The sequence below is a fragment of the Saccostrea cucullata genome, unplaced genomic scaffold (assembly GCF_032062105.1).
Source record: "Saccostrea cucullata isolate Sc308-1 unplaced genomic scaffold, CSIRO_AGI_Scuc_v1 ctg755, whole genome shotgun sequence".
NCBI lineage: Eukaryota > Metazoa > Mollusca > Bivalvia > Ostreida > Ostreidae > Saccostrea > Saccostrea cuccullata.
Window position 1 is genome coordinate 217,077 of NW_026928871.1, and position 27,551 is coordinate 244,627.

General features: G+C 33.2%; 1 protein-coding gene and 1 long non-coding RNA gene across 5 annotated transcripts in view; both read left to right on the forward strand.

The window, feature by feature from the left end:
• LOC134278984 (uncharacterized) overlaps nt 1-27,095 on the forward strand; it is an 82,585-nt gene extending 55,490 nt beyond the window's left edge. For 2 of the 3 annotated variants that reach the window (XM_062761297.1, XM_062761298.1), the window contains exon 10: nt 372-1,371. In XM_062761297.1, coding sequence (XP_062617281.1) covers nt 372-577 — 206 coding nt within the window. In that variant the 3' untranslated portion in view covers nt 578-1,371. Of the gene's footprint in view, nt 1-371; nt 1,372-19,253; nt 19,326-22,761; nt 23,215-25,363 lie in introns of those variants that run through there. The other variant, XM_062761295.1, reaches the window with a different exon arrangement.
• LOC134278985 (uncharacterized) lies at nt 16,068-18,813 on the forward strand. Of its 2 annotated transcripts, none has more exons than XR_009994554.1 (4): nt 16,068-16,336; nt 16,812-16,839; nt 18,559-18,627; nt 18,704-18,813. It is a non-coding gene; the product is annotated as an uncharacterized LOC134278985 (long non-coding RNA). The 2 variants fall into 2 exon arrangements; XR_009994553.1 differs by lacking the exon at nt 18,704-18,813 and adding an exon at nt 17,904-17,949 and having other exon boundaries at nt 18,559-18,587.
• Nucleotides 27,096-27,551: the final 456 nt, after the last annotated feature.

The following is a 27,551-nucleotide window of genomic DNA, read 5'->3' on the forward strand; positions in this document are numbered from 1 at the left end:
AAGACATGGAATCTAACGATTTTTTGAGATACTAATTTAACAATTTCCCATGAATCCAAATTTTGGGTTGAGACTCAAATATATGCTAAGAAAATTCTTGCTTAAATTGAACAGCATCTAAGTCTAAAACAATCATTTACCATTGATGAAAATCTGTCTTTTATCTTTTTTTTCAAAAATACTGCGGCTGTGGTTTATATTGATTCTGTAGGGGGTAGAGTACAATTTCCGGGGGGGGGGGGGGGGCAAGCTTTGAGGCATTCTACTCTGTTACACCGGTGTCTGTATTTCAATTATCAATTCGTTGTGGCACTTTGAACAATTATGGTTGTGGTATGTAATGAAGTTTTTTTTTATACATTTTTATTTAGTTTTGATACTAAAGAAAGACTGCACTGTCAAGGATGAAGTAGTTGTGACAGAGAATATAAAGTCAGCTCTACAGTTACTGGAGACATCAGATATTGTCATCTGTAGAGGAGCCATCGGATGTGGTAAAACAACAGCCATGAGATACATACAGAAACAGTTTCAAAGAAAAACAATGGAGAACTATTTGGATGGAGGAATTTGTTGATGACTCTGATCTATGTGTCAATGACATTGAAAATACATTGCTCTGTTGTGACAATCTGTTTGGAACATTTAGTTGCAATCTATTTCCATCAGACAGTCTGTTTGGAAAGTTAGGTTGTAATGTACATTCATCAGAAAGTCCACCTGCATTTCAGGATTATTTGGAAAAGAAGAGAAAAATATATGGTAAACATCTAAAAGTTGTGCTTGGTATACATAATCATGTGTATGACATGGTTATCAAAAGATATACATTAGAGCTATTCCAGAATCCAACAAGGATTATAGATATGGACAAACTTACACAAGCAGAGCTACTGTTAGTTTGGAAACAAGAACAGAAAACTGGTCATTGTGTTCATGATTCAAATTGCTGGTTCAAAGAAGTGAACTTTTCATCTGTGTCTGCAAAACTGTCCCTTAATAGTCAAGGACTTGTGGGAAATCCTTTGTTACTTTTGATGTACTGTCACCATCATCATTTCTTCTCTAACGATGAGTTTACAAAATCACCAGTATCAGCCCTAGTTGACCATTTTAAAAAGATGAAAAATGAATGTTCAGAGCTTTTCTTTGTCCTTGTATATATTATGTATGTTACTGTATACGACGAAGACCAAGGCCTTGAAGACTGGGCAGGCTATGTTGATGCTAGTTTAACAACTCAAAATGTTCCAAAAATGGTTGAGAAGTTTCCAGAGTATTTTAATGAAGATGAGAGAACCATCGAACTCAAGCACGAATTTCTTAATATAGCGCTTTTTAAAGTGGCAGTAGAAAAACCTGAAATTCAAAGTTCACGTCGGTATAAGAACCGAGGAGAAATGTGAGAATGAATTTATCAGTCAGTTCTCTTTGTTTGATGATAGAAAGGGAAAACTGGGAGAGAGATTGCTAAAAAGAATCACAGAGACCACTGGAAAACAACGGAAGAAACATCGTATAAAAAGGGCTTTTAAAAAATTTAAAAATAGGTTTGGAAAATCCACGAAGAAATGAAGATGACTTTCCTATATCCCCATGCTTTCCTGTCGATTTTACTCAGTTTATAACAGATCTCTGATAAATGTTTGTCATCTGCTCACCTATCAGTTTTTTTGTCCGTCAGCAACTTACTTTAAGCATTTTGATTTGTGCATGTACAAATAAAGGTTCCAAGGAGAAATATTTTATTTTTAACGATTTTGCGAAGTCATCGATTATAACAATCACCTCAAATGTTGGAATGAATTTCCAGCAACCTCGCTTAAGATGCCAAAAGTTAAATCATCACTAAAAATTCTGCTTATACGGTATATCATATTACAATGAAGCGCATTGAAGTGGTAAAATTTTCCGTTCGAATGGAACGTTCTGAGCTATCTTTAGAACGTTTATTGTCATCTTATGACACGCCCATTTCTTTAGAAATGGATTAAACGGTCAATTTGTTTATTCGAATACCTGTAGAAAAGGTTTTTCTTTAAATATAATAGCTAATCAAATTAACGGTCTAAATAAACACCGAGTAAACGCGTGTTCGACTAAAACATGTGTTGTGGTACTAGTAACTTCCATAGACATGATAAGTTCAAAAATATGTTTATATTCGTTGCAATTTGAGATTTACAGAAACGGTGTGTCCCTAAATTTTTCTTCTATTTTTTTTACTCCATTTCAGTGTAACTCATGTTGTTTGTCGCGAAGAGTGGGTGTTCTAGAATACATTTAAAATTTGGTAAAAGACTACTTGGAGTTAAAATTTCGACATGTATCCCGGCTGTTTATGGTGAATTAGGAAGAAAACCGTTAATAGTAACGAGAATATTTCGTATTATTAAATATTGGTTTAAGATTCTCAGACCAGAAAACTGTCTAATAAGGTTAATTTATAATTTTGATTCTAAGAATATGGCTACAAAGTGGATTATTTTTGTAAACCAGACCCTTTTGTCTCATGGTTTTGGAGATGTGTGGTATTTCCCCCGAGTCAGTAAATGAAAGGTCTTTAATATGTATTTTGAACAAAGACAAACTGATTGGTTTTTTTTTTCAAAAACTGAGAGTAGATATAGAAAACGTTCATCCTGTTAAATTGTTTAAATATCTAAACCCGACTTCACAACAGGCTGACTATCTTAATTATATATTTTATGAAAAGCACAGAAAAGCATTAACTAGAGTTAGATTATCTTCTCACTCTCTACGCATTGAATCTGGTAGATACAATGAAGCGCATTGAAGTGGTAAAATTTTCCATTTGGATGAAACATTCTGAGTCATGTTTTGAACGTCAATTATAACATAACGACACGCCCATTTCTTTAGAAACGAGAAAGAAATATTCGTTGTAATGTTTTAGGACACCCTATTTTCCGAGACAAGCAACATGAGTCACAATGAAATGAAGATTTTTTAAGTAAAAAAGAACTATATATAGAGTTCCCGTTTCTGTAAAACATGCATCGCAAGGAATTTGTACATAATTATGATTTTATCACGTTTATTGTAGTTAGCATAACACGTGTATCAGTCGAACACGCGCTTACTCGGTGTTTATGTACACCGTCCATTTGATTGGCTATTATATTTATGGAGTACCTGTTTTACAGGTATTCGAGTGAATCATTTGACCGATTTTTCCGTTCTAAAAAAATGGGCGTGTCTAAAGATAGCTCAAAACGTTACATCCGAACGGAAAATTTTACCACTTCAGTGCGCTTCATTGTACAATACGTTTACTCCGTATTTATTTAGACCGTCAATTTCATTGGATATTATATTTATGGAAAACCAGCAGGCATGTTTACGAAGCTATCTTAGGACTAAGAAACGTCTTAAGATATACTTACGACATTTCTTAAGACTAAGTGGGGTTTTCGAAAGTATCGTAACTTAAGAAAGTTCTTAAGAATTATCTTAAAGTTACGACAGCTTCAGACATATCTTAAGTCAATCGTAAGTAGAATAGTTGCGTCCTTGTTGTTGCTGGCTCGACGAAATCGTCGAATCAGACGTGATTGGGTATTTAAAAAAATATAGGAAGAATTCGAAAGATCGATTACTAGTACGTCAGGACCGTTAACGGCAGCTGTAAAAATTATATACCACTGTAATACATATGTACATGTATGTAGATTTCGTTAAATAAGATGTTTGATAAGACTATTAATTTTTGTCGATGTGTTTATCAAAACAAATGTATACAGTTTGACCGATTAATGATAATGCGCACTATTTCAATTAAAAGAGGTATTTATTTCTTTTAGCCCCCCCCCCCCCCCCTTGAAGCCTCAATGCTATCTAAAAAAAAACATGGATTTTTTTTTGTATTGTGTATATATCAGGTGGTTTCTACAGATGTTAAATTATTACACAGTTATAAATGTATTGCATTTACACATGACATGGACGTAGCATCGATTTTGAAAGGGGGTAGAAAAAGAATCCAACAAACATGAAATAAAAATCTAACTTACAAAAAAACTTGACAAGCGAAAAAGAACCCCGAAAATTTTGTAGCTTGAAAATCCACAGGCACCTGTGCGAAATTCTTATTTCGTGCTGGGGAGGAGGGGGAGGGGGGCTAGATTCCAACTTCTTTCAGTGCCAAATTTTACTCATAAACTACTATATTACCCTTATTTTATTATACAACACATTAAGGGGGAAGGGGCGAAAATGAAAGTTTTCAATGGTACAATGTAAATAGTATGTTTGGACCACCCTTCCCCCATGTAAAATTACGTGCCTGTATGCATCTACTTTCCAAAAATACCCATTGTTAGAGTTCTTATGACACTCAGTGCCTCACACATATGCACAACATACATAGTAAGATATAACCTGTTAAGAGAATAAAATTTCCTCTGAGAGAGATTGGAGTATAACCAATTATTCCCACGATTTTTTTTTTGCGAATGATTTTGTCTTTGGGGGGGGGGGGGGGGAGGGGGGACTCCTCCAGTTTTGCCTACTTCCTTCCGATTTTGCGGTGCATTCCGTTTCACTCATGTAAATTGGCGCACTTTTTATCGTTCAAGAATTCTGAATGATCAAATGGCACTCTATTTGATTTTAATTGTAACCAATTATACAATTTATCGTCGAATTTAGATGATTAATAATTAAAAATTTATGATTTATATTTATAACTTAAAAAAATCTCAAATTCTTTTTTTTTCAATTTCACTCTTTTAAATATGTTCATTATGATGACACAACGTTTAGCATTATATATAGCAAAAAAAATACAACTCTCTGATCCCTGACAATGGTTAAAAGCTTGGAGTTTTCAATGCCATAATGATTTAAGACGTCTTAGCTTAGGATAATCATAAGATAGCTTTGAAAAACACCTTAAGATAATCTTACGATGATCCTAAGATTTTCTTAAGATATATCTTAAGAAATTTCTTATGAACAATCTTAGGAAAGTTTCGTAAACATTCCTGCAGTTCTACAAGTATTCGAATAAACAAATTGAGCGTTTTATCCATTTCTAAAGAAATGGGTGTGTCATAAGATGACAATAAACGTTCTAAAGATAGCTCAAAACGTTCCATTCGAACGGAGAATTTTACCATTTCAATGCGCTTCATTGTACATGTGCTATGCTTAACTTAAATAAACATGTTAAAATCATACAAGTTCGATGCAATGCGTGTTTTACATATAGGATGTTTAAATGGTTTATGCAAGCTATTCCCACTTTCTGAAAATCAGGTAGAAAAAGGTGAAATTTTACGTGGGAGTAGGTGGAATTTTGTGTAAACAAATAATTAACTATGTTCTTAAATTAAGTTGCTATTTCTTGTAAGATCTTTTTATTATTTCAAAAATCCAAAATAAATAATATTTCCTCATAAATGTATTCATTATTTTCTGTCTTTAAATGTACAAAATACAGGTAAATCTAAACATCTTTTGTTATTTGCAAGTGGGAATAGGTGGAATTGAGATGTTTAAAAAGTGGGAATAGCTAGAAGACACCGTTTAAATAAGAAAGTATGGTGGCATATTTCTGCCCCTTGTGTGCAAGTTATTTTTCTATCAAATATGTCGACTTGCAAGATGAATATGTTGACATGCAAGATAGTTATGTCAACATGCAACATAAATATGTTGACATGCAAGAAAATTGCTATCAAATAAATATTATAAAAAATCTCAAATATCGCCCACATAACATTGACATCCAACATGCTAGATGCTTCTTATTTATGTTAGCGTGCAAGATAAATATGTTGACATGCAACTTATTAATGTCGACATGCAACTTATTTATGTCGACATGCAACTTATTTATGTCGACATGCAACTTATTTATGTTGACATGCAACTTATTTATGTTAACATGCAACTTATTTATGTTGACATGCAGCTTAGTTATGTTGACATGCAAGATAAATATGTTGACATGCAACTTATTTATGTCAACATGCGACATATTTATGTCAACATGCAACTTATAAGTTGCATGACAACATATTTATCTCGCATGTCAACATAACCAAGTTGCATGTCGACATAAATAAGTTGCATGTCAAAATAAATAAGTTGCATGTCGACATAAAAAAGTTGCATGTTAACATATCTAAGTTGCATGTCGACATAAATAAGTTGCATGTCAACATAAATAAGTTGCATGTCAACATAAATAAGTTGCATGTTTACATATCTAAGTTAGATGTCAACATATTTATCTTGCATGTTAACATAAATAAGTAACATTTAGTATGTTGGATGTCACATGTGGGCAATATTTGAGATTTTTGAAGATTGTTTTATAATTTTTATTTCATTGCAATTTTCTTGCATGTCAACATATTTATGTTGCATGTTGACGTTGCTATGTTGCATGTCAACATATCTATCTTGCATGTCGACATATTTGATAGAAAAATAACTTGCACACAAGGGGCAGAAATATGCCACCATAAGAAAGAGCTATATATAGAGTTCCCGCTTCATTTCAGTGTAACGTATGTTGCTTGTTGCGGAAAGTGTAGTGTCCTAAAACATTATGACGAATATTGCTTTCTCGTTTCTAAAGAAATGAGCGTGTCGTTATGTTATAATTGACGTTCAAAACATGACTCAGAACGTTTCATCTAAACGAAAAATTTTACCACTTCAATGCGCTTTATTGTAAGATAAAAAATGTCCCACAAGTGAACGAAAATGTATTTGTACATCAAACGAAATAGAAGATGAATATCATTTTGTTCTAATATGTAACTTATATACTGAGTTAAGAGAAAAATATACAATGAAGCGCATTGAAGTGGTAAAATTTTCCATTTGGATGAAACGTTCCGAGTCATGTTTTGACCGTCAGTTATAACATAACGACACGCCCATTTCTTTAGAAACGAGAAAGAAATTTTTGTCGTAATGTTTTAGGACACCCCACTTTCCGCGACAAGCAACATGAGTTACTCTCAAATGAAGATTTTTAAATAAGAAAAAACTAGATATAGAGTCCCCGCTTCTGTAGAACACGCATCGCAACGAATTTGTACATAATTATGATTTTATCATGTTTATTGAAGTTAGCATAACACATGTATCTGTCGAACACGTGCTTTCTCGGTGTTTATGAAGACCGTCAACTTGATTGGTTATTATATTTATGGAATACCTGTTCTACAGGTATTCAATTGAATCATTTGACCGATTTTTCTTTTCTAAAGAAATGGGCGTGTCTAAAGATAGCTCAAAATGTTCCATCCAAACAGAAATTTTACCACTTCAATGCGCTTCATTGTATATTAAAAATATTATTATGTAAGACCTAGTATGGCAAAAACATTGAATTACTTAATTCCGATTCAGAAAATATACTTAAAAAACTTTTAAACTTTAAAACTTAAAAAAGGGGAAATTTGTGTTTGAATGTTTAAAAAGAGGGAAAACTTTACCATAGAGTAATATTAATACATGTGTAATACAAAAGACACTTGCATAGTTCTTTTTATTTCTTTTTCTTTTCATCTTTTCCCTACATATTTGTATAATATGTAATACACCTGGGTAACACCTGTTAACCATTGTTTATAAAGAAATGTTATATGTGGCAATTTATGCAATGTATAAGCCAATAAAGATACTACTACCTAAAACATTTCGACGAATATTTCTTTCTCGTTTCTTAGAATATGGGCGTGTCATCATGTTATAATTGACGTTCAAAACATGACTCAGAACGTTTCATCCAAACGGAAAATTTTACCACTTCAATGCGCTTCATTGTAAAAAGGTTTATTGAATCGTTTGTTCTTTGATGCCCTTTAGAAGAATTTTCTTTTCATCTCTAAACACATACAAGAAACATATTGACGCAAGCGTCAAAAATTGGCCGCAAACCAATTAATTCTTTCATAATACAATTAGAAACTAAATTCTTAAATTCATCTGTTAATATATATCCCTATGAAATTAAACATTTGAATGCGACATTCCAGGGTTTTCTTCAGTACATAATACCTGTACATTGCTACATGTACATTGTACAATGTATTTAAGCAACTTACTCATAGTCCTATGCATCCCCGCACTCAGTTTCATTTGTACGAACGAACTCTGGCGGAAGTTTGATGTTTAAGTAGTTTTAACACTTAACCATCAAAACTAACATTATCTAGCTAGAGATAGTTTAACTTTAAATAAAACGTAACAACTATGTGGGGCTCCTCGCTCGCTCAGAGGATGTTGAAACCCCCAAATCCCCCCTAGATCCGCCACTACATTTTTTCTCTATCTTGTTTCGGTGTGAGATGTGGCGGGAAAAGACTTGGCATATTGTAAAACGCGCTTTGTCCTTGTCTGTTGGAGAAAAATCTCCTAATATTCTGTCTGATAATAAACAAAGATTAAGTCATATTTTTGAAAACTTTCCGTATTTAAAGTACATTGTAAATTTATATTTACACGTCATTTTAAATTATATATACAACAAATCCTGTTGAAGTAGAGAAAGTAAATTTGTTTATACATGTATAAAACGCGGCCCTTGCTTTAGACTATGCCCAACATGTGTGCTTCAGTTACGTCGGAGTTTGTCAATCAGGATTGGATGAAACATTTAACCCATTATTTATAAAATTTTAATTTTATGATTATTGTGCGTTTTTGTTTAACATCTAAAAAATCTTTCTTAATATTCTATTACATGAATGTTAAATATTTTTTATTCAAATTGTTCTAACTCCGCGGAAACGCACGACGACTTAAAACAACCGACCGCCTCCTGGCGGCCGGTAATAAAAGGCTTCATATTTAAATATTTGTTGTTGTCTTTCCTTATATGACAATGATAATGAAATCTAAATTCAATTTTCATTGACATGCAGTTTGTCACATATTCCGATTTACTTGCATATGGAAAGCAGACTGCACGAGCTATTTGGAAACTTCAGACTGTGACATCACATGACGTCGTATAGATACGTTATGTTGCATTTCAATAAAAAGTCTAAATAGTGCTTATTTTTCATGCCACACGAATAAAAAATGAAAATATGAATAAAAGAAATTAAATATTTTTTAGCGTTTCATTGGGAATGGCATGCATATGAAGTCGGAACATGATCAAATATACTGTAACGCCCTTGCGTTATAGAATTTAATTACGTGACTGACTTCATGTCATATCCCAGTGAAACTCTAAAAATGATATCGTATTTCCTAATTGGAACTCAGCGCAGTTGAGTATTTGGTTCTCAATTATGCACTTAGAGCTACAGTTGGTGTGTTTGGCACGCATCTGCAGGGACCAGTTGTACAAATGAATCTTCACCACAAGTACCACTGGGGAAGAAAAAACCGAAACTTATGTGGAAGCATCCTGGGGAAGTGAAGATATTAAATTGTTCAAATCATGAGCCCCGCGGGGGTTAAATTATCAAAGTTTTACATTGAAAATAAACAAAAAATATCTAAAAGATCTTTTTTCAAGAACTGCTGGGTCAGAAACATGAAAAAAAAAATCATCTAGCCATGTGTCCAAGGGTAGGATGAATAAAATTTAATGATACTGTCAGAGATTCTTTGTTACATAATGTCATTGTGACCTTTTATTATACTTTTTAATCGGGCCCTTATTTCGGGTCTCCCATATCAAATCATGTACTTTGCCATTATAATCACATGGTAAGCGAATTTGGACAATTAATGCATATTAGGTAGAATGTGTTTTGCAAACTATTTCAAGGTATTTGTTACCTATAATTTCATTAAAAAAAATATATGTCTATTAACTCTTAAATTTCACAATCCCAAAAGATGGAAAAGTATCCCTTTTAAAAAGTGTTACATTATATATACTTTACAACAGTCTATAACAAATGTAATGTTATAAGGGATATTTCACCTCACCCTTGGGCATAATTATCAAGCTCTGGTCAAGAAGAATTTTGATAGCAGCAATTTGCATATCAAATTAATAGGGAAAAATTAATGAGTTTGGTGTGGGGGGATAGGGAATGGACCATCTCTAATTAAGCATGTGTAACTGTAGTTTCCTGATTTATTGCGATTACTTATTATCGCGAATGGGCTATTCAACGTCAAATCGCGAGAATAATAATTCGCGATTGGTCGATTGATCAAGAAATTTTATACAGATTTCCGCACAATAAAAAAAAGGCGTGTAATTTTATTTCGTATGTGGTGTTTCTCACAAAATTTCATGATAATTAATTCTAGGAGTATATTTAGAAGCTATAGTATCTATGTCTCTTGGGAGTTGGGCAAAAGAAATCAGCCTTAGGGACTTAACCCCCCCTCCCCCCCCCCCACCACCACCACCACCATTTTTTGGCCAAAGATAGCTATAATATAGGAATCTAAAATTGGGGTTAACTTTTCTTGTTGGTTTAGCCCCCCACTTTCAATTAGCCACCCCACTTTCAATTTGCTTCCTATGTGTTATTTAAACCCAATGTACCAAACTTGGTTTGTGTGAATAGAATGAACTTGAACTGAAGAGTTGTTGCTAGTCTAACCTTTAATATTTTGGTGTAAAGTAATTAAAACTTATTAGATGTTGTGAAATATGACTAAAAGTAAGTTAATATTGAATGATATGCTTGATTAAAACTAATTATACATGAGTATATTGTGTAATATTATTTTTTATATATTCACAACAAATTGCCGAGCGTCATGTCTAAAGATAGGCTGTATAAAATTGTTTTGATGTTATATTAGACTGTAGCATTTTTAATCAATCATAAAATATGCAATAAACAAAGCTGCAAATAGGTATTCGTAAAGCTCTGATACAGCCAGTTGAGCATTATATGATGTATTTTGTTATAAAATAAACTAGAGGTACTGTGAGCAATTAACTCACTAAATGATACCACCCGCCTCCCATATGAATAAAATGGCACAAGTCCATGTTTTGCTCTGGAAAATCCAAAATATATGTCAGATCAAAAAGTAAAATAGGAGGTGCACAATGGCAATATGTAATAAAGATTCTGTGAAAGTTTCATTAAATTTCCTTCAGTGGTATGAGAGGAGTTAAGTGCTTAAGAGATAGGTATCCCAAAACGTAACAGACGGACGGACGGACGGACGGAAATACCGATTACTATATACCCTCCCGCTTTTCAAGCGGGGGGGGGGGTATAATTAATACCTACACAACAGGAAATGATGCACATCAAACAAGATAAGGAAGGAATGTGAAAAATCATTGAAATCTGTGTATAGATCAATGTTACGTATGTTTTCATTCATACAATTTATGATTATTGAACAATATTTGAAGAGCGTATCATGCTGTGTCGGGAAACGTTATTGTTGTTAGTTTTAAAAACAATTTGTTTTGTTAAACTATTAATGATTTAGCGAGAATGTATTTATTTACGCTCTGATTTATCTTTTGGGCGTCGGAAAGGGTAAAAAACGTTAATGCAAAACTAACAAGCAAATTCAAAGAATTGTGGTCCCCCGCTTTCGGTGTCTTTTTGGGTGAGATGTCATTTTTTTAAATGACATTTTGTGTCTAATATGAACGCCCTATCATGAGTCATCTATTTAGAAATTATCACTGAACTCCAAGGTCAAGGTCAAAGGGTTAACGTTCTTAGTGTCAGATGAAAAGACTTTTTAAAAGGATAACATATTTGAAGAATGAAAGCCCTAGCCCTTACCATTCAAAAGTTATAGTCAAGGTTAAAGTTTTCTCAAAAGTACAAAAAATCTCTGAGTTCAAGGTCAAAAGGTGAAGGTTGTTGGTATCAAATGAAAGGTCTTGCCACAAAAAATACAAATATGAAGTATGAACGTCCTGGTATTTACTGTTTTAAAGTTGTAGCGAAGTTCAAAGGTTTTGAAAAGTAGGTCAAACTCCAAGGTCAAGGTCCAAGGGGCAAAGTTCTTGTTATTCAATGAAAGGTCTTCTCACAAGAATTATATACATGAAGTATGAAAGCCCTAGCCCTTACCATTCAAAAGTTATGGTCAAGGTTAAAGATTTTTCATAAGTATTGAAATCTCCAAGGTCAAGGTCAAAAGGTTAAAATTGTTGGTATCCAATAAAAGGCCTTGCTACAAAGAGTACATATGTGAAATATGAAAGCCCTAGTACCTACCATTCAAAAGTTATGGCCAAAGTAAAAGTTTGGAATTTTTGTGTAAAAGTGGGTCAAACCCCAAAGTCAAGATCAAAAGGTCAAATGTGGTGGTACGCAAAGTAGGTCTTGTCACAAGGTATACACATATGAAATATGAAAGTCATAGCTCTACTAAATCAAAAGTTATGAGCAAGGTTAAAGTTTTTGTGATGGACGGACAGACTGACGGACAGACGGAAAGTTAGACAGACGGACAGACGAATGAGATTTAATGTCCCCTCGCTTTCGCGAAAGCGGGGGACATATTTCATATACGTACTAAAATACAAAACAGACAACCTAAAACAAAATCAACAGACTCCGATGCAAAACCAACGATCTCCAATGCAAAACTAACAATTATTCAAAGAATTGACGCTAGATGGCGTGCAAACAACAGACATAACCTAAATTAACGCTAGATGGCGTGCAAGTTTTTCTACGTCATCATTTTTTGTGTACTTTCCTAGGAATGTAAATCCCGCAAAATGTCCAGTATCGGAGACAATTTCGCGGGATTTACGTTCCTATAAAAGTACACAAATAATGATGACGTAGAGAACTTGCGGGCCATCTAGCGTTAATTCGGGTAAAGTCTGTTTTTGCTTGGTGATCGTTGGTTTTGCATCGGAGTCTGTTGATTTTGGAAACGAGTCTGTTGATTTTGTTATAAGGTTGTATGTTTTGTATTTTAGTATGTTTATAAAGTAAGTTGTTAGTTTTGCGTTATATATTTTCTTCTTTTTTTTTACCCTTTTCGCCGCCAATTTTATCTACTATAATTATAGCTGCTAACAATCGCATCATCTTGGATCTTTCCGTAAGAGGTCGGAAAAACCTGTTTTTCCGCTAGTCGGAGAGACCCGAGAAGTTGCGATTGAGCTGCTAAAACAGTGAATAGCCTACTGAGTATCTGATTTGTTTTACTGAATTTTTTCAATTGCACGAACCAGTTCAAATATCCTAAGTTGACTTGCATATGACTTATTTTTGAAAACTATAGAACAAGTCACTTACCCCATATATTATACTCGTGTAGTTGATTTGGTGCAGATACCCAAATGGGCATGGTCATAATGACAGCTCTGGAGCTACGATCCTTCGTGTCATTATGATCACGGCACCCGGGTATCTGCACATAACCAACAATATTATATGGGGTAACTACGTGTACTACTTTTAAGTAGAGTAGCTTGTACACTGCGAATGTTAGAAATGAATTGCGCTCGATAATGAACAAGCTGCGCCATAGTCCTATGAACACAGCTGATGAGTGCAGGTTCATAGTGGGAGAAAGTATGCAAATAAATCCGTACTAAAGACGGATTTCTCAGGTCATAGACGTTCGCTGTAATTTTTCTGTGAAGTTGAAAAAGAAAACCTTCAGACGTTGATGATAATAATCGGACAAATAAGTCACAAATGTAAATATAAGTAACAATGTAAAAAAAAAATTCATCCTTTGACCTTGGAGTTTGACTTTCTTTTGAGAAACTTCAACCTTTGCCAGAAGCTGTTATACTGGGGCATCAGGGTTTCACAAACACATCTTGGTTTCACATGATTTCTGGTTCTTCGAAGTTTCCGTAGATACAACCTTATTAAAACGAAAGTTAGGTTATAAAATAGACTATGGACTATCACTGAATCTCAGAAGTCTTTTCAGTTTCGTTCTTAGTAACAGCACGCATATCACTGCTAGGTTTGTGTTACTTCTTATAAGATCTAACTAAGGAAGGTGCTATTTTGGTGAACATACATTTCAGACGAGGATTTTTATGGTTAAAACGCAATGCAGCTAAAGACTCTTAGAGGGTTATTAAATTTTCATTTCATTTTTTAATTTATAAACCGATTATTCAAAAATATTTTCACCCTAATTTGTTTTAATAAACAAATGTCAATGTAAAGAAATCTAAGACGTTTAACTCTGACATTGGATGAGGATTTGAACATCGCACTTGTAATCTGCTTAAAGTTAATGGCTTTGGCTAAAATTATTTAAAGTTTTATTTAAAATGATTTATGTTTTCAATAATGCATTTAAAAAACGATAGAACAGAGAAATAAAGGATCAAATATATCCAACATATCTAATTCAAAATTTGAATAACCCCTAAATTTGGAAACTGATTGTGGAAAATATCTTTTTTTATTTTTATGTTTAAATCACAGTGTCATTTTATCTGTACTAAATGTATGGTTAAGCTTTCGGGAAATTATTTATTTATTTATTTATTTATTTATATTTTTAAAAATTGTCAATCAAAGTATCGATATATTGTAGTTAACCTTGCAAATTATAAATATAATATTAAATATTTAAAATATATGTATCTTATAATGGGAATTCAAAGTGTATAAGAAGGCGTTTGCTGTGGTATTTGATACTCATATTTTGAACGTATTTCAATACTTATTTTGTTTTAATAGTGAACCACAATGATATTTAGAAAATATCTACATGTAAAACATTTTCTTCAATTGTCTCTTAGATTACATACTAAAAAAATATCAATTCGTAAACAAGAATTCAGTGTAATTTGTTTTCATGACTGAGAAAGAATAGACATTGAGTACACATTTTAATGAAAAAAATGTGAGGAGACGTGCGTTCAGTTTCTAGAAATTTCACATGTTTTATAAAATAAAAGACTAAATGAATTCAATGTAGTTGCTAACATAAAATTTTTCCTGAAAGAAAATTTAGTTTTCATGAGGAAAATTTAAACGCTAAATATTGGATTTTTTCAAAGTACAGAAAATATACGAGCTACTTAATCATAAACATTGAAATCAACTCAAATATACCTATACAATTTCATGTTAACCTTGAGAAACCTAGATGCAAATGTAATGTCGTACTTGTCAGATCAAATTGTACACCCTAATGAATTATCCAGCAACCTATTAAAACACCACCGGCTTTCTGTAATACGCTGCAAGAAATTAATTATTATAACGAGTATGTAAGATAAAATACGGATGGCAAGGTACTAGTATATTACTTTTTAAATAGACAACTAGAAAAGAATTAGTTAACACTGTAAATAAAACCTTTTTATTGGACCCTCTGGGTGAGGAAGGTAACATTCTATGCTGCATTAGACAGCCACAATCAACAGGAAGAGGATTATCTCGATCGGCGATATTTGATAAAACCTATCTGCTGTCCATTTTGGCTGCCAACGTTTGCACGTGCTTTGTATCCTTTTAGTGAAATGTATTGAATGTTTCTATGAAATACAAGTAATAAAGAAGCAATATCTTTATATTATAAGCAAATATGTTTATTATGTCGATTCAACAATCATGGAACACTGTTTAGTTGGTTGTAAAACTTTTGCTTAAAAAATAATCAGCTCCATCATGACATACGTAAGATTTTTCTGCTTGGTTTTCATTCTTCTGACAAGAAACATTCAATCAGAAAACATTTCCTTTGTTGCCGTCAATAAATGTCCTGTGAACAAAACAGACTGGATCAACAGGGCTAAAGCAAAAAATTGTCAAGATCCGCCTGACTATGTTTGTGCTTCTATATATAAACACCCTGGCCGCTTTGGTGAAATATGCACTAAGAGGGGCTCAATTTCATCAGGTAATTTTAAGTGGAAAATATACATACCGAATAGAAAAATTCGTCAAAATAATTATTATTTATATATGATTTTCATTGTAATGGATAACATCTCGCATTGTACAACAAAAATTACTCATTCATCTCACTCAATTCTGACCTGTATCCACTATAACAAATTGGAGGCATCAATATTCGTGAGGACCAATTTTTGAGAATTGCTTAGATTTAAATTTTTGTGGTTCTTGAAGACGTTATTTGGCGCATTTAATCATATGTACCAAAATAAAACTTTTAACCCCGTGAATTAATATTAATTCGTGGAAGATGTAAATTGGTGGATAAAGGATACCTACAAATCCATGAATGTTGAGCCACCAGTCGTCCACGATATCTAATGATTCCACAGTATATATGGTTTAAACTACAGGGAAAAAACAACAAATAAAATATGTCTTCATTACAGGATATTGCGGTGTTCTAGACAAGAATACATATAACTTTGATTACGTACCATGTCGGGCTATCCGTGGATGTCCGGATCAAGTTTATACATCAAGTGAAATTTATAAATGTGAGGAGTTTAGTTTTTCTTTAAATTTTCTTTCCTTGGATTTTCAATGGACAATTATATTTTTGAAGGAATTTAATTAATTTAGAAATGCAGAAGGATATGTTTTTATATGTATCTATTTGACTAAATGGATAAAATCTAAATATTTAAGCGTACGTTTCATACATTTTACACAAAAGAAGATATAAATGAAAAAAATTTAACAATCAAATTTATTAATAACCAAATTAAATTGCAAAACAACAGTAAGGGTTAAAGGATGTAATTACATTGTTTTATGATTTATACATCATTTAGCATAAAATTATAATAGTGTTCTTATTTTGATTAAAAAGCAGTCTAGCTTTGACACATTGTGCATTCGCCTCTTGCTCGTGCATCATGTGTCAAACCCTGACAACTATTTCGGCATAGAACATCTAAATAATGACACCATCAGTATAATTATACCCAATATGTTGTCTCTGTTTTTCAGTTCCAGTGTGTTTTGATAATTTTTATGGGTAAGGCACCATTTTTTCTATTGTTAATGAAGATTTTGGTTAATTTTTAAATCTGTACAAAAGAAAGAATATTAATTAAGTGAGCGTTTCTCATGACACACAACCCATACTTGGGTGGTTGGGGGTACCCAAAACAATGTGGTACGTACCTTTAAATTTTCTAATGATGGTGGGATTTTTTTGTATTTATTTAATATATACCAGTAGTTATTTTGCATATTTAAAGCATTTTTGTGTTTTAAAATACTGTTCTTTTTAGTAAGCCACTTCTGTCAACAAAACTCTAGTAAATATCATCATTAAGTTTTTGGGCAAAAATAAATTTATCCTTATGTTCTCAAATTTTTGCCAGTGTGTATTAGGTTATTCTCCCGGCTTATTCCTTCCTTATTCTTTTAATGACTTTAAAATAAAAACATTACAAATTAAACTTTTTTCCCCAAAACCAGTTATTGAAAGTAATTAACTAATAGATAAGTTGCACTAGCCAAACGATAAAATGGCTAAAATTAATTTATAGTTATTGGCAATAAAGGCATTGAGCTGCATTTAAATGGTTTATTACTTCCTTTTATTTGAAAAATAATCAAATGAATCGAGAAGAGGAGAACACATTTATAATGTTAACGCTTTTTAGCGCACCCGAGCTGAAAGTTCAAGTGAGCTTTTCTGATCACATTTTGTCTGTAGTCCGTCTGTCCGTCCGTCTGTCTGTAAACTTTTTCGACTTCTCAAAAACCACTGGGCCAATTTTTTAACCAAACTTGCCACAAAGCATCCTTGGATGAAGGGGATTCAAATTTGTTCAAATGAAGGACCGCACCTCAATTCAAGGGGAGATAATTATGAATTAATTAAAAATTAATCTTTTAAAAACCTTCTTCTCAAGAACCACTGGGCCAGGAAAGATAAAACTCATGTGGAAGCATTCTTAGGCATTCTTAGGTAGCGTAGATTCAAGTTTGTTCAAATCATGACCCCTGGGGGTTGGACAGGCCACAATGGCTGATCAAAGTTTTACATAGGATTATATAGGGAAATATTTTTAAAATCTTCTTTTCCAGAACCATTAGACCAGGAAAGATGAAACTCATGTGAAAGTATTTTCAGGTAGTGTAGATTAAAGTTTGATAAAATCATGATCCCCGGGGGTAGGGCGGGTACACAATGGCTATTCAAAGTTTTACATAGGAATATATAGAGAAGATCTTTTAAAAATCTTCTTCTCCAGAACCATTAGGCCAGGAAACTTTCATCAAGTGGAAGCATCCTCAGGTAGTGCATATTCAAGTTTGTTCAAATCATGATCCCCGGGGGAAGGGCGGGGCTACAATGAGAGATCAAAGTTTTGCATATTAAGAATATATAGGAAAAAATCTTTTTCCAGAAAAGTTTTGTTTAGTCAAATTTACATGTAAGCATCTGCAAGTAGTGATGAACTAAATTTATTCAAATAATGGGGGGGGGGGGGTAGTGAGGTGTCACAATGAGAGATCGAGTAATCTGTTGGAAAAATCTTTAACAAATCTTCTTTTCAAGTATGGCAAAATTATACATATATGTTTTATTGATATAGTGACATTCTCAAGTAATAAAAAATTCAAATCCCCCCTCCCCCAACAAGTAAGCTTTTCAATACTAACCTGATTTGTGATTTAACTAGGCAATGTGCTCAGGTGAGCGATGTGGTCCATGGGCCTCTTTGTTTGTTATGAACAGTGAAACTACACAGTCTTCCACAAGGAAACAAAGTACCAACACAGTAACATTGATGAGGAAACCTTCAGAGTTAGTATTTAACAAATGTTGCATTTATTGAACTTACCTCTAAGATATAATTTATAAACAGTGATAATTTTCCTAGGACTGAGAATGGAAGTTCTGGAACTGATGTTGGGATTGTGTTTGCTGTAGTGGTTGTAGTGCTGATTCTACTTATAACCATTGCTTTGGTTATTGTGTTTGTTTTGTATCGCCAAAACAAATTGCCAAGCCAGATGGAATCTTTTTTGACAGAACGCATTGAAGGTACCCAAAACTGTTTATGTAATAAAAAAAACCTTTATTTACAAGAATATACATCGAAATTAATATCTGTTATTAACTTTTTAGGAAGCAGAATTTTACATCGGTTTGGGAATGAAACTAGAAGGAACTGCATTTTAGAAGGTAGTGAAACTAATATTTCTAAAATTAGAGATATTTTGATGCAACGTCGTTTAAATTGTATAATTTCAGGTGTTAATTGAATCACTGAAACATTTTTTTCTCTTAAAAAAATTCCTGAAGATGCCTAAAACATTTTGGGAAGTGTTCAAGTAAAAGTAATTAATTTAGTTAAGGAAGATTTAAATGTAATATATATTTTCACAGAAAATTAAGATTTTAACAAACACAATTTTTTAATTATGTAGATAGAAGCAGGGATGAGAGAGAAATAATGTTAAATATACCAGCACAAATGATTCACACGGAGCATCGACCCGGTAATCTTTACCATTACTCCTGATTTGTTTACTTACATTACGATGGAATTTGTACATCAAGATACCTCCGAAATTGATTTTTAATGTCTCAGAGCGAGATTTTGAAACAAAGGTTATAGGATGGAGATAAGGGATTCACATAGGAGTATATTGGAACAAATCTTTACAAAATATGTGAAGAAACACAGGGTTGGAAAAGATGAAACCTGTCAATGGTTCCTATCTCAAAAAATGTAAAATTGCATTGGTGGGATGGGGGCAGGATTATCAAACATTTAAAGTTAGTGAAACCCTCATAGGCAAATTTATTAAATAACAAGTGGCCCAAGGGCCTTATAGGTCACCTGAGTATTGAGTAACAACTTTCAAACAATTAAATTTGGTTTGGGTTTTAAACCAGAGGCCATGAAATTCACAATTCACAATTTTGAAAGAGGCACCACTGCTTATCATAATTATAAACTTAGCATGCTTACTCTATTTACTTAATACGCAGAGGTAGATCACAGTAACAAAGAGAAAAATGCACTTCCACTTTATACCCAGTTGTGCACCTCCCTCCAAAGGAACCACTGACCCAGGGGCCACATATTTCAAAATTTTGCAAATTTTATCATAAAATGGTTGATTAAAACCAAAGAGCAGATTTCAAAGCATTAATTTATTTTCAGACTATGTAACCCCCCCCCCCAACCACCACCACACCACCACTCTGACCCAGGGGGCATAAAAAACCACTCTGCTAGATGCACCTTTCTTCATCATAAATATATATACTTGGATCACTGGCATAAAACCAAGAAGCAAAGGAACATATTTTCAAAGAATTAATGCATTTTCACAATATGATCCCCACCCTAACACCAGAACCCCTGACCCTGGGGCCATAAAATTAACAATTTTGTAAGAGGCACTCTTGCTTATCATGATGATGTACTTAGTAAGTTTTTTTTTTAATACGCAGAAGCAGAGAAGTAGATTTTCAAAGAATAAATGCACTTTCACTATATAATCAATAGAGCCCCGCCCTAACACCAGAACCCCTGACCCTGGGGCCATAAAATTCACATTTCAGAAGAGAGACTCTTGCTCATCATAACTATGTACTTAGTTAGTTGATATAATACCCAGGAGCAGAGAAGAAGATTTTCAAAGAATAAATGCACTTTCACTATATAATCAATAGAGCCCCGCCCTAACACCAGAACCCCTGACCCTGGGGCCATAAAATTCACATTTTAGAAGAGAGACTCTTGCTCATCATAACTATGTACTTAGTTAGTTGATATAATACCCAGGAGCAGAGAAGAAGATTTTCAAAGAAATAATGCATTTTCACTATATAACCTATTTAGCCCCACCCTAGCACTAGAATCCCTGACCTTGGGGCCATGAATTTCACAATTTTAGTAGAGGACTCAATGCTCATTACATTCATGCCAACAGTTTGCCTGCTTGATGTCCGGGAGTAAAGAAGAAGATTTTTAAAGATTGAAATAATCTTAGTGGTTTTGGCCCCACCCCTCATGCCCCAGGGGGGCGGGGACCATGAAATTCACAATTTTTGTTTCCCTTTACCCATAAATGCTGTATACCAAATTTGGTTGAAATTGGCTCAGTGGTTCCAGAGAAGAAGCTAAAAATGTTCAAAAGTTTACGAACGACGTACGACGTACGACACACGACGACGGACGAAAACAGATAGCAATAGGTTACCTGAGTTTACTCAGGTGACCTAAAAACAAGATGTGTTAGTGTAACATTGACATTCCTGTTTGACAGCTTTTGGCGAATGTAAAACTTTCTCAAATGCAAATCAAACACCAAAGTCAAAAGATATGTTTTATCCACAGAAAGGACTTGCCTCAACAATCACACCTATGAAATATGAGAGCTCAATCATTCACAAGTTACAGTTATGGTCAAGATTACATGTTTTAAAATGTTATTCTAACTTCAATACCAAAGGGTCAAATTCATTGTACCCATGGGAAGACTTTGTCATTAAAAATATACAGTACGTTAAAAATATTAAAGCTCTAGAGCAAACACAAAAGTTATGGCTAAGGTTATATTTTTCAAAGTAGGGCATGTTTTAAAGTCAATGTTTAAAATATTGGTACCCAAACAAAGGCCTTATCATGTAAGAAATATAAAGGCCCTGGTACTAATTGTTCAAAAATATTGCCAAGGTTAAATTCTAAGAAAAAAGGGGGATAAACTCATAATAAATAAACGAATGCAGTTTGAAATCCCTAACAATTAAAAATTAAACAATTTAAAAGTTATGAAATTTGAATTTTTTGGGCAAAATTGGGTTAAACTCCAAGTACTATGGCAAAAGGTTATAGACATTGGTACCTAAATAAAGGCCTTGTCACAGATAATTATATAATTATCTTGTCACTAGAATTATACATTTGAATATAAAAGTCATTGCTGCAACCAATCAAAAGTAATAGGCAAAGTTTAAGTTTTAGCAGACAAAGATACAGACAGATGGACAGGGCAAAAACTATATACCCCCGAATATTTGATTATGGGGGCATTAAATCGGCGGCTTGCTTATCACATTTTTCAATTTTCAATCAAGTTGTGTATAGATTCTTGTTAAACCTTTAATTGAAAGTTACAATAAATGTATAGAAAAGTTTTATAATTTTTATTGTAGAACTTCACTTGAAAAAGAAAAATATTGCTATAGTCAACAGACTTTCTGAAGTACATACCGGTAGTTGTACAGTATTATTAACTCAGAAACATCCTCAAGTGGTGTAGATTCAAGTTCTTTTTTTCAAATCGTGTTTTTGGAGGGTAGTGCAGGGCAACAAAAGAAGACCATGTAACTGTAAAGAAAACATTTTGAAAACTTCTAAAGCCATTATCAGTCAAAGATGCATGGAAACATTCTTAATAGATACTGTAATTTCTATTCAAGTCTAAACAAATTATGTCCCCTCCTTTCCCTTTGGGGTGGTTATTTGTGATCACATATATTTACAAGTAATCTTTTCAAAACATAATTAACTAATTTCTCCTTTTTCCTAGCTTATATGCCTAGTTGAACAATGTGTCCCATGGTCTCATTATTATACCCCCCGCTTGAAAAGCGGGAGGGTATATAGTAATCGTTAATTGCGTCCGTCTGTCCGTCCGTCCGTCTGTACGTCCGTCCGTCCGTCTGTTACGCTTTGGGGTACCCATCTCTTATCCGCAACTCCTCTTATACCACTGAATGAAATTTGATGAAACTTTCACAGAATATTTATTACATATTGCCATTGTGCACCTCCTATTTTACTTTTTGATCCGACACATATTTTGGGTTTCCCATAGCAAAACATAGACACTGCCATTTATACACATATGGGAGGCGGGGGGTATCATTTAGTGAGCCCATTGCTCACAGTACCTCTAGTTTACTTTTAATTTGCAGAGAAGCAGATTTTGATGCTCCAAAGGTATTTAACACGTATATTAAAATCTAAACTGAAGGTGACTGAGTTACAAGAAAATATAATTTTGTGTTCAAGATCTTTAAAAGAACATTTTAATGAATACCTTATTAAAGATCTGAATGATGTTAAGACTGAAGATGATTACGACAATTTATACATGAATTTAGTTTTTGCACTGTTGACAAACTTCTGTAAGGATATAAAACCACCAGGTATAGGCTGGGGTTATGAACCTCCAAAAAATGAAGACTCTGAAGGAGCTGACATTGAAAGGATTCGTTCAATGTGGAACAAATACTGCGACAATGACCACAACTATCCACAACTGGAGGACGTATATAATAGAATGTTTGAAAAACATGGGGAAATTCATGAGAGAAAATCAAGTAAGGAAGATGAAACAATTGAAGATGTGAGAACAAAATACAGAGGTAAAGTGTACGTATGTGTTTGTGTGTGTGCGTGTGTGTGAGGGTGTGTGTGTGTGTGTGAGAGAGAGGGTGTGTGTGTGTGGAGCTAAAATACCTGATAGTCAACGTAGAATATAATAGAACAAGAAAACATTGATGTAACCATCAATTGTGGCCCGGGAAATATATAAAAGTAAACAATGAAAATGAGTCTTGATCATCAAACCGCTTCGATATGAGTGAAAAGGCATGCGTCTAATTGATGGAGATGATAGTCGCGAATATATTGAAAACTTGTAGTCGGATAAAAATCAATCAAAAACGAAACTATTTTAAACTTGATCAATTCCCAAGTAAATGTTGGCTGCATGAAATATAAATTGAAGTAAGACACACGCATCACCTATATTTAAAAATGTATTAATTTTCAATGTTAGAATATGAAACACGAACTGTGCAGAGTACGTTTTTATCCGATAAGTAAAATTCGAAGTACTAAAAAAAGGGACCTGTCGTTTTTTCGATAGTAAATGATAAGCAACTTTATATACTAAATATGAAAAACATATATATTTTTACAGATTCACTTTATGGAAGTAAATATATTATGTATCTCATAATTTATAAACGGAAATAACATTCTGATTAACAATCTTTTCAATGTTTAGAAAACCTTTAATTCTAAATAACTACTCCCATCCCAATGCCCATACACCAACACTTAAACTTATATGTAGAGAGCAGCCCGGTTCTCCGGGCTGCAATAACTTGCTTAGACTGATGTTCTTGATAAAAAATTGGGCTTTCTTGCAAATAGGAAATTAAAAAATTGTTCGATATATATTGTGCCTTCTATGCAGGGATAAAACATAAAAAACCCAAATCATAATATAAAAATGTATCTAAAACTTTAGATTTAATCATCCAAAGAAACTTTAGAATAGGATTTTTACATGGAAAACTGGCTCCGGAGTAGACGTCACCCACAGAAATGCACTTTATATGGGGGTCTTCACTAGAGTAGAATGTCACCCTTGAGTATGTGTATGTTTCTTTCTTCCTCATCAGTAAAGCACTGTATATCATATAATTTTTTCCTTTCTGATAATATTGAAAATAAGTATTATTTATAATGAAAAAGATATTTAGCTATACGATCTGTGTTTAATTACTGTTTAGATCATATTTTTTGGATTATAGATTTAAATTAATTTTTATAATGCATATTTTAATTTAAATATGACCATATTAAGCTAATTATTTATTCAAAACGTTCTCATCTTCACCTATTGAGATTGAAAGCGCAGATACATGTATACAGTATAAATGACCAAGCACAGCATTTTAATAAAGAAACCCATATTAATCTTAAATGCAATAAAGTTTTAAAATCTAACATATTTTCACATCGTTTGAAGAATGTATTTTTTAAAACTAGCATTTAGTAAATTTAAGGGGGATAAAATGAGCGTAAAGAGTAAGGATTCCCTTTTGGTAAGTTCGTCAAGGGGCAGGATTTCTTCCCCAACTTGGTGAGAATTTCTGAAGGGAAGTTCTAGTTTTAGGGAAATGCTTCTCTACGATATTACCTTGTTTGCAGATATCACGAAGGTGATGAGAAAATGAAGTATGGTTTTATAGCTGAGTTCGGGAGAGTTTACCATCATGCGCGGATCCAAGAATATTTACCAAGGGGGAGGGGGGTCCCCCCCCCCAGTCCAACATTTCTTGACAAGCAAAACAAAAAACAAAAAAAACAAACAAAACAAAACGTAAATTCACATACTTCGTGGTGGTGGTGGTGCGGGGGGGGGGGGTCGATGACTTCTAATGATTCAAATTTTTGACTTTTTTTGACACACCAATTTAACACAAATTAACCGGGGGGTCTGTGTTCTTCGAGGGGGTCCAAGGTAACTTTTTTCATGCTTTAGTTTATAGATTTAATAACCTTCCAAATTTCCCCCGACCCCCTCTAGATCCGCGCATGACTGGTAAAATAATGCAAAAAATAAAAAAAAATAAAGGGAAGATAAAGGCTCGTAGGCTTAAGAAAGAGCTATACAAAGAAAAAAAACCCCGAAATATAGAGGGATAAAATTCTAGTATCTGTAACATATCTGTACATTCTGGTTGTGGTGTATAATGAAGTTTTTATCTATTTATGTAGTGTTGATGCTAAAAAAAGACTGCACCATTAAGGATGAAGTAGTTGTGACAGAAAGTATAAAGTCAGCTCTACAGTTATTGGAGACTTCAGATGTTGTAATTTGTAAAGGGGCCATCGGATGTGGTAAAACAACAGCCATGAGATACATACAAAAGCAATTCAAAGAAAAACAATGGAGAACTATGTGGATGGAGGAATTTGTTGACGATTCCGATCTCAGTAATAATGTCATAGAAAATACGTTGCTCTGTTGTGATAATCTGTTTGGAACATTTAATTGTAAGCTATTTTCATCAGATTACGAGAGGCTGGAAGGTATATCTTTATCTGATGTATCTTCATTGGAAAGTCCAGCAGCCTTTCAGAATATTATTGAAAAGAAAAGGAAAATCTATGGTAAACATTTGAAAATTGTGCTTGGTATTCATAATCATGTACATGACGTGGTTATGAGAGAATGTGTATTGGAGTTATTCCAAAATAAAAGATGGATTATAGATATGGATGAACACACCCAAGCAGAACTATTATTAATTTGGAAAGAGAAACAAAAAGATGAGCATTCTGTTCATGATTCAAAATGTTGGTGTAAAAAATTGACCTTTTCGTCAGTTTCCGCAAAACTGTCCCTTAATCGAGGACTAGTTGGAAATCCATTTTTAATTTCAATGTACTGTATTCCTTACCATGACCACCACTTCTTCTCAAATGATGAGTTTACGAAATCACCGGTATTAACTCTTGTTGACCATTTTAAAAATATGTATAAGGAGAATCCAGAACTTTTTTATGCTCTTGTATATGTCATGTATGTAACTGTTTGCAGTAGATACCAGGGTATTGAAGACTGGGCAGGTTTTGTCAATGCAAATTTAACAACTGCTAGTTTACATAACACTGTTGATAAATATCCGGAGTTTTTCTATAAAGATGAGGAAACCATAGAACTCAAACACGAATTGTTAAATATTACTCTTTTTAAGGCGTCAGCAGAAATAAATGATGTACGAAATTCACTTGTACACAATTGTGGAATACACATTATTCTCCAGTTAGCAAGACCTCAAGAAAAATGTAACAATGAATTTGTCACTCAGTTTTCTTTATTTGATGACGTACAGAAAGCAAAGTTACGTCAAAGAATATAGCAGAGGATAATGGAAAACAACTTCAAAGACATAAAATCAGGAGAAAATTGAGAAATATATATAGAAAGTCTCAAAAGAAATCATGATTATTTTAACAGAGATATTTTTTGCTCCTCTTTAAAGTATTTTTGACATCTCCAGAAATGATTGTCAGCTGTCAACAAAAAGTTTTTTTTAAGATTCTCTTTGAATAATGAGAAACATGTCTGTTCAAGGGAAGATTTCATGGCGGGTTGAATAAGTTAAAAGGAACAGTAAATGAACCCTTATGATTGAAAGTTTAGAAAAGGCGGTCTCCAATGAGAGCTTATAATTTAGGATGTGTCAATATCACCAGAGATAGAATGGAGTCACAGGATCAAATATGTATACATACACACATATGTATAAACTGTGAGATAGATTTTTTTGCTATTTGCAGATGGTGAAAAAGTCACCAAACTTTTCATTGACAGCATCCAATTTTCCCCCCGTTTTCATCTCGGAGCTCTTCTTGTTGTATCAAATTCGATACGAAACAAGATAAGTCTGCTCTGGTGAAATGAAAAAAAAACCTTTTTACTGACAGTAGTTTATTGTACACCTCAAAAGAAACCATTTTCTGAGAAGCAGTTAAACTGCTTTTGTCCTCATCTAGTAAATGGGTGTTTAATGTTTAGGAGGCAAGTATTTATGAGAATGTGTATCAATTCTATTTTCCTTGTATAAAATATTTTAATGATGAAAATACAAAGTAGGTTTATGATTGAAGAATTTGTCACTATTGATACACACATACAAATATTAGTATGGATTGAGTCATTTTGTCAGTACAGTTACCAAATAAAACAGTGTACAAATCTCATATTCATATTTATTTGATGAACGAAAAGCTTTTAGTAATTGTTATATTAATCTGATATTATATAGTCACATGTAATACTTGTATTGCTTCAAAAATTCACTTTACTATGATTTTTTAAATGACATTGTAATATTTAAGAGAAGCAACTTGTAAGTTGCAAGAACTTGTTTCCAATTCTTGTACTTTGTGTATTTGT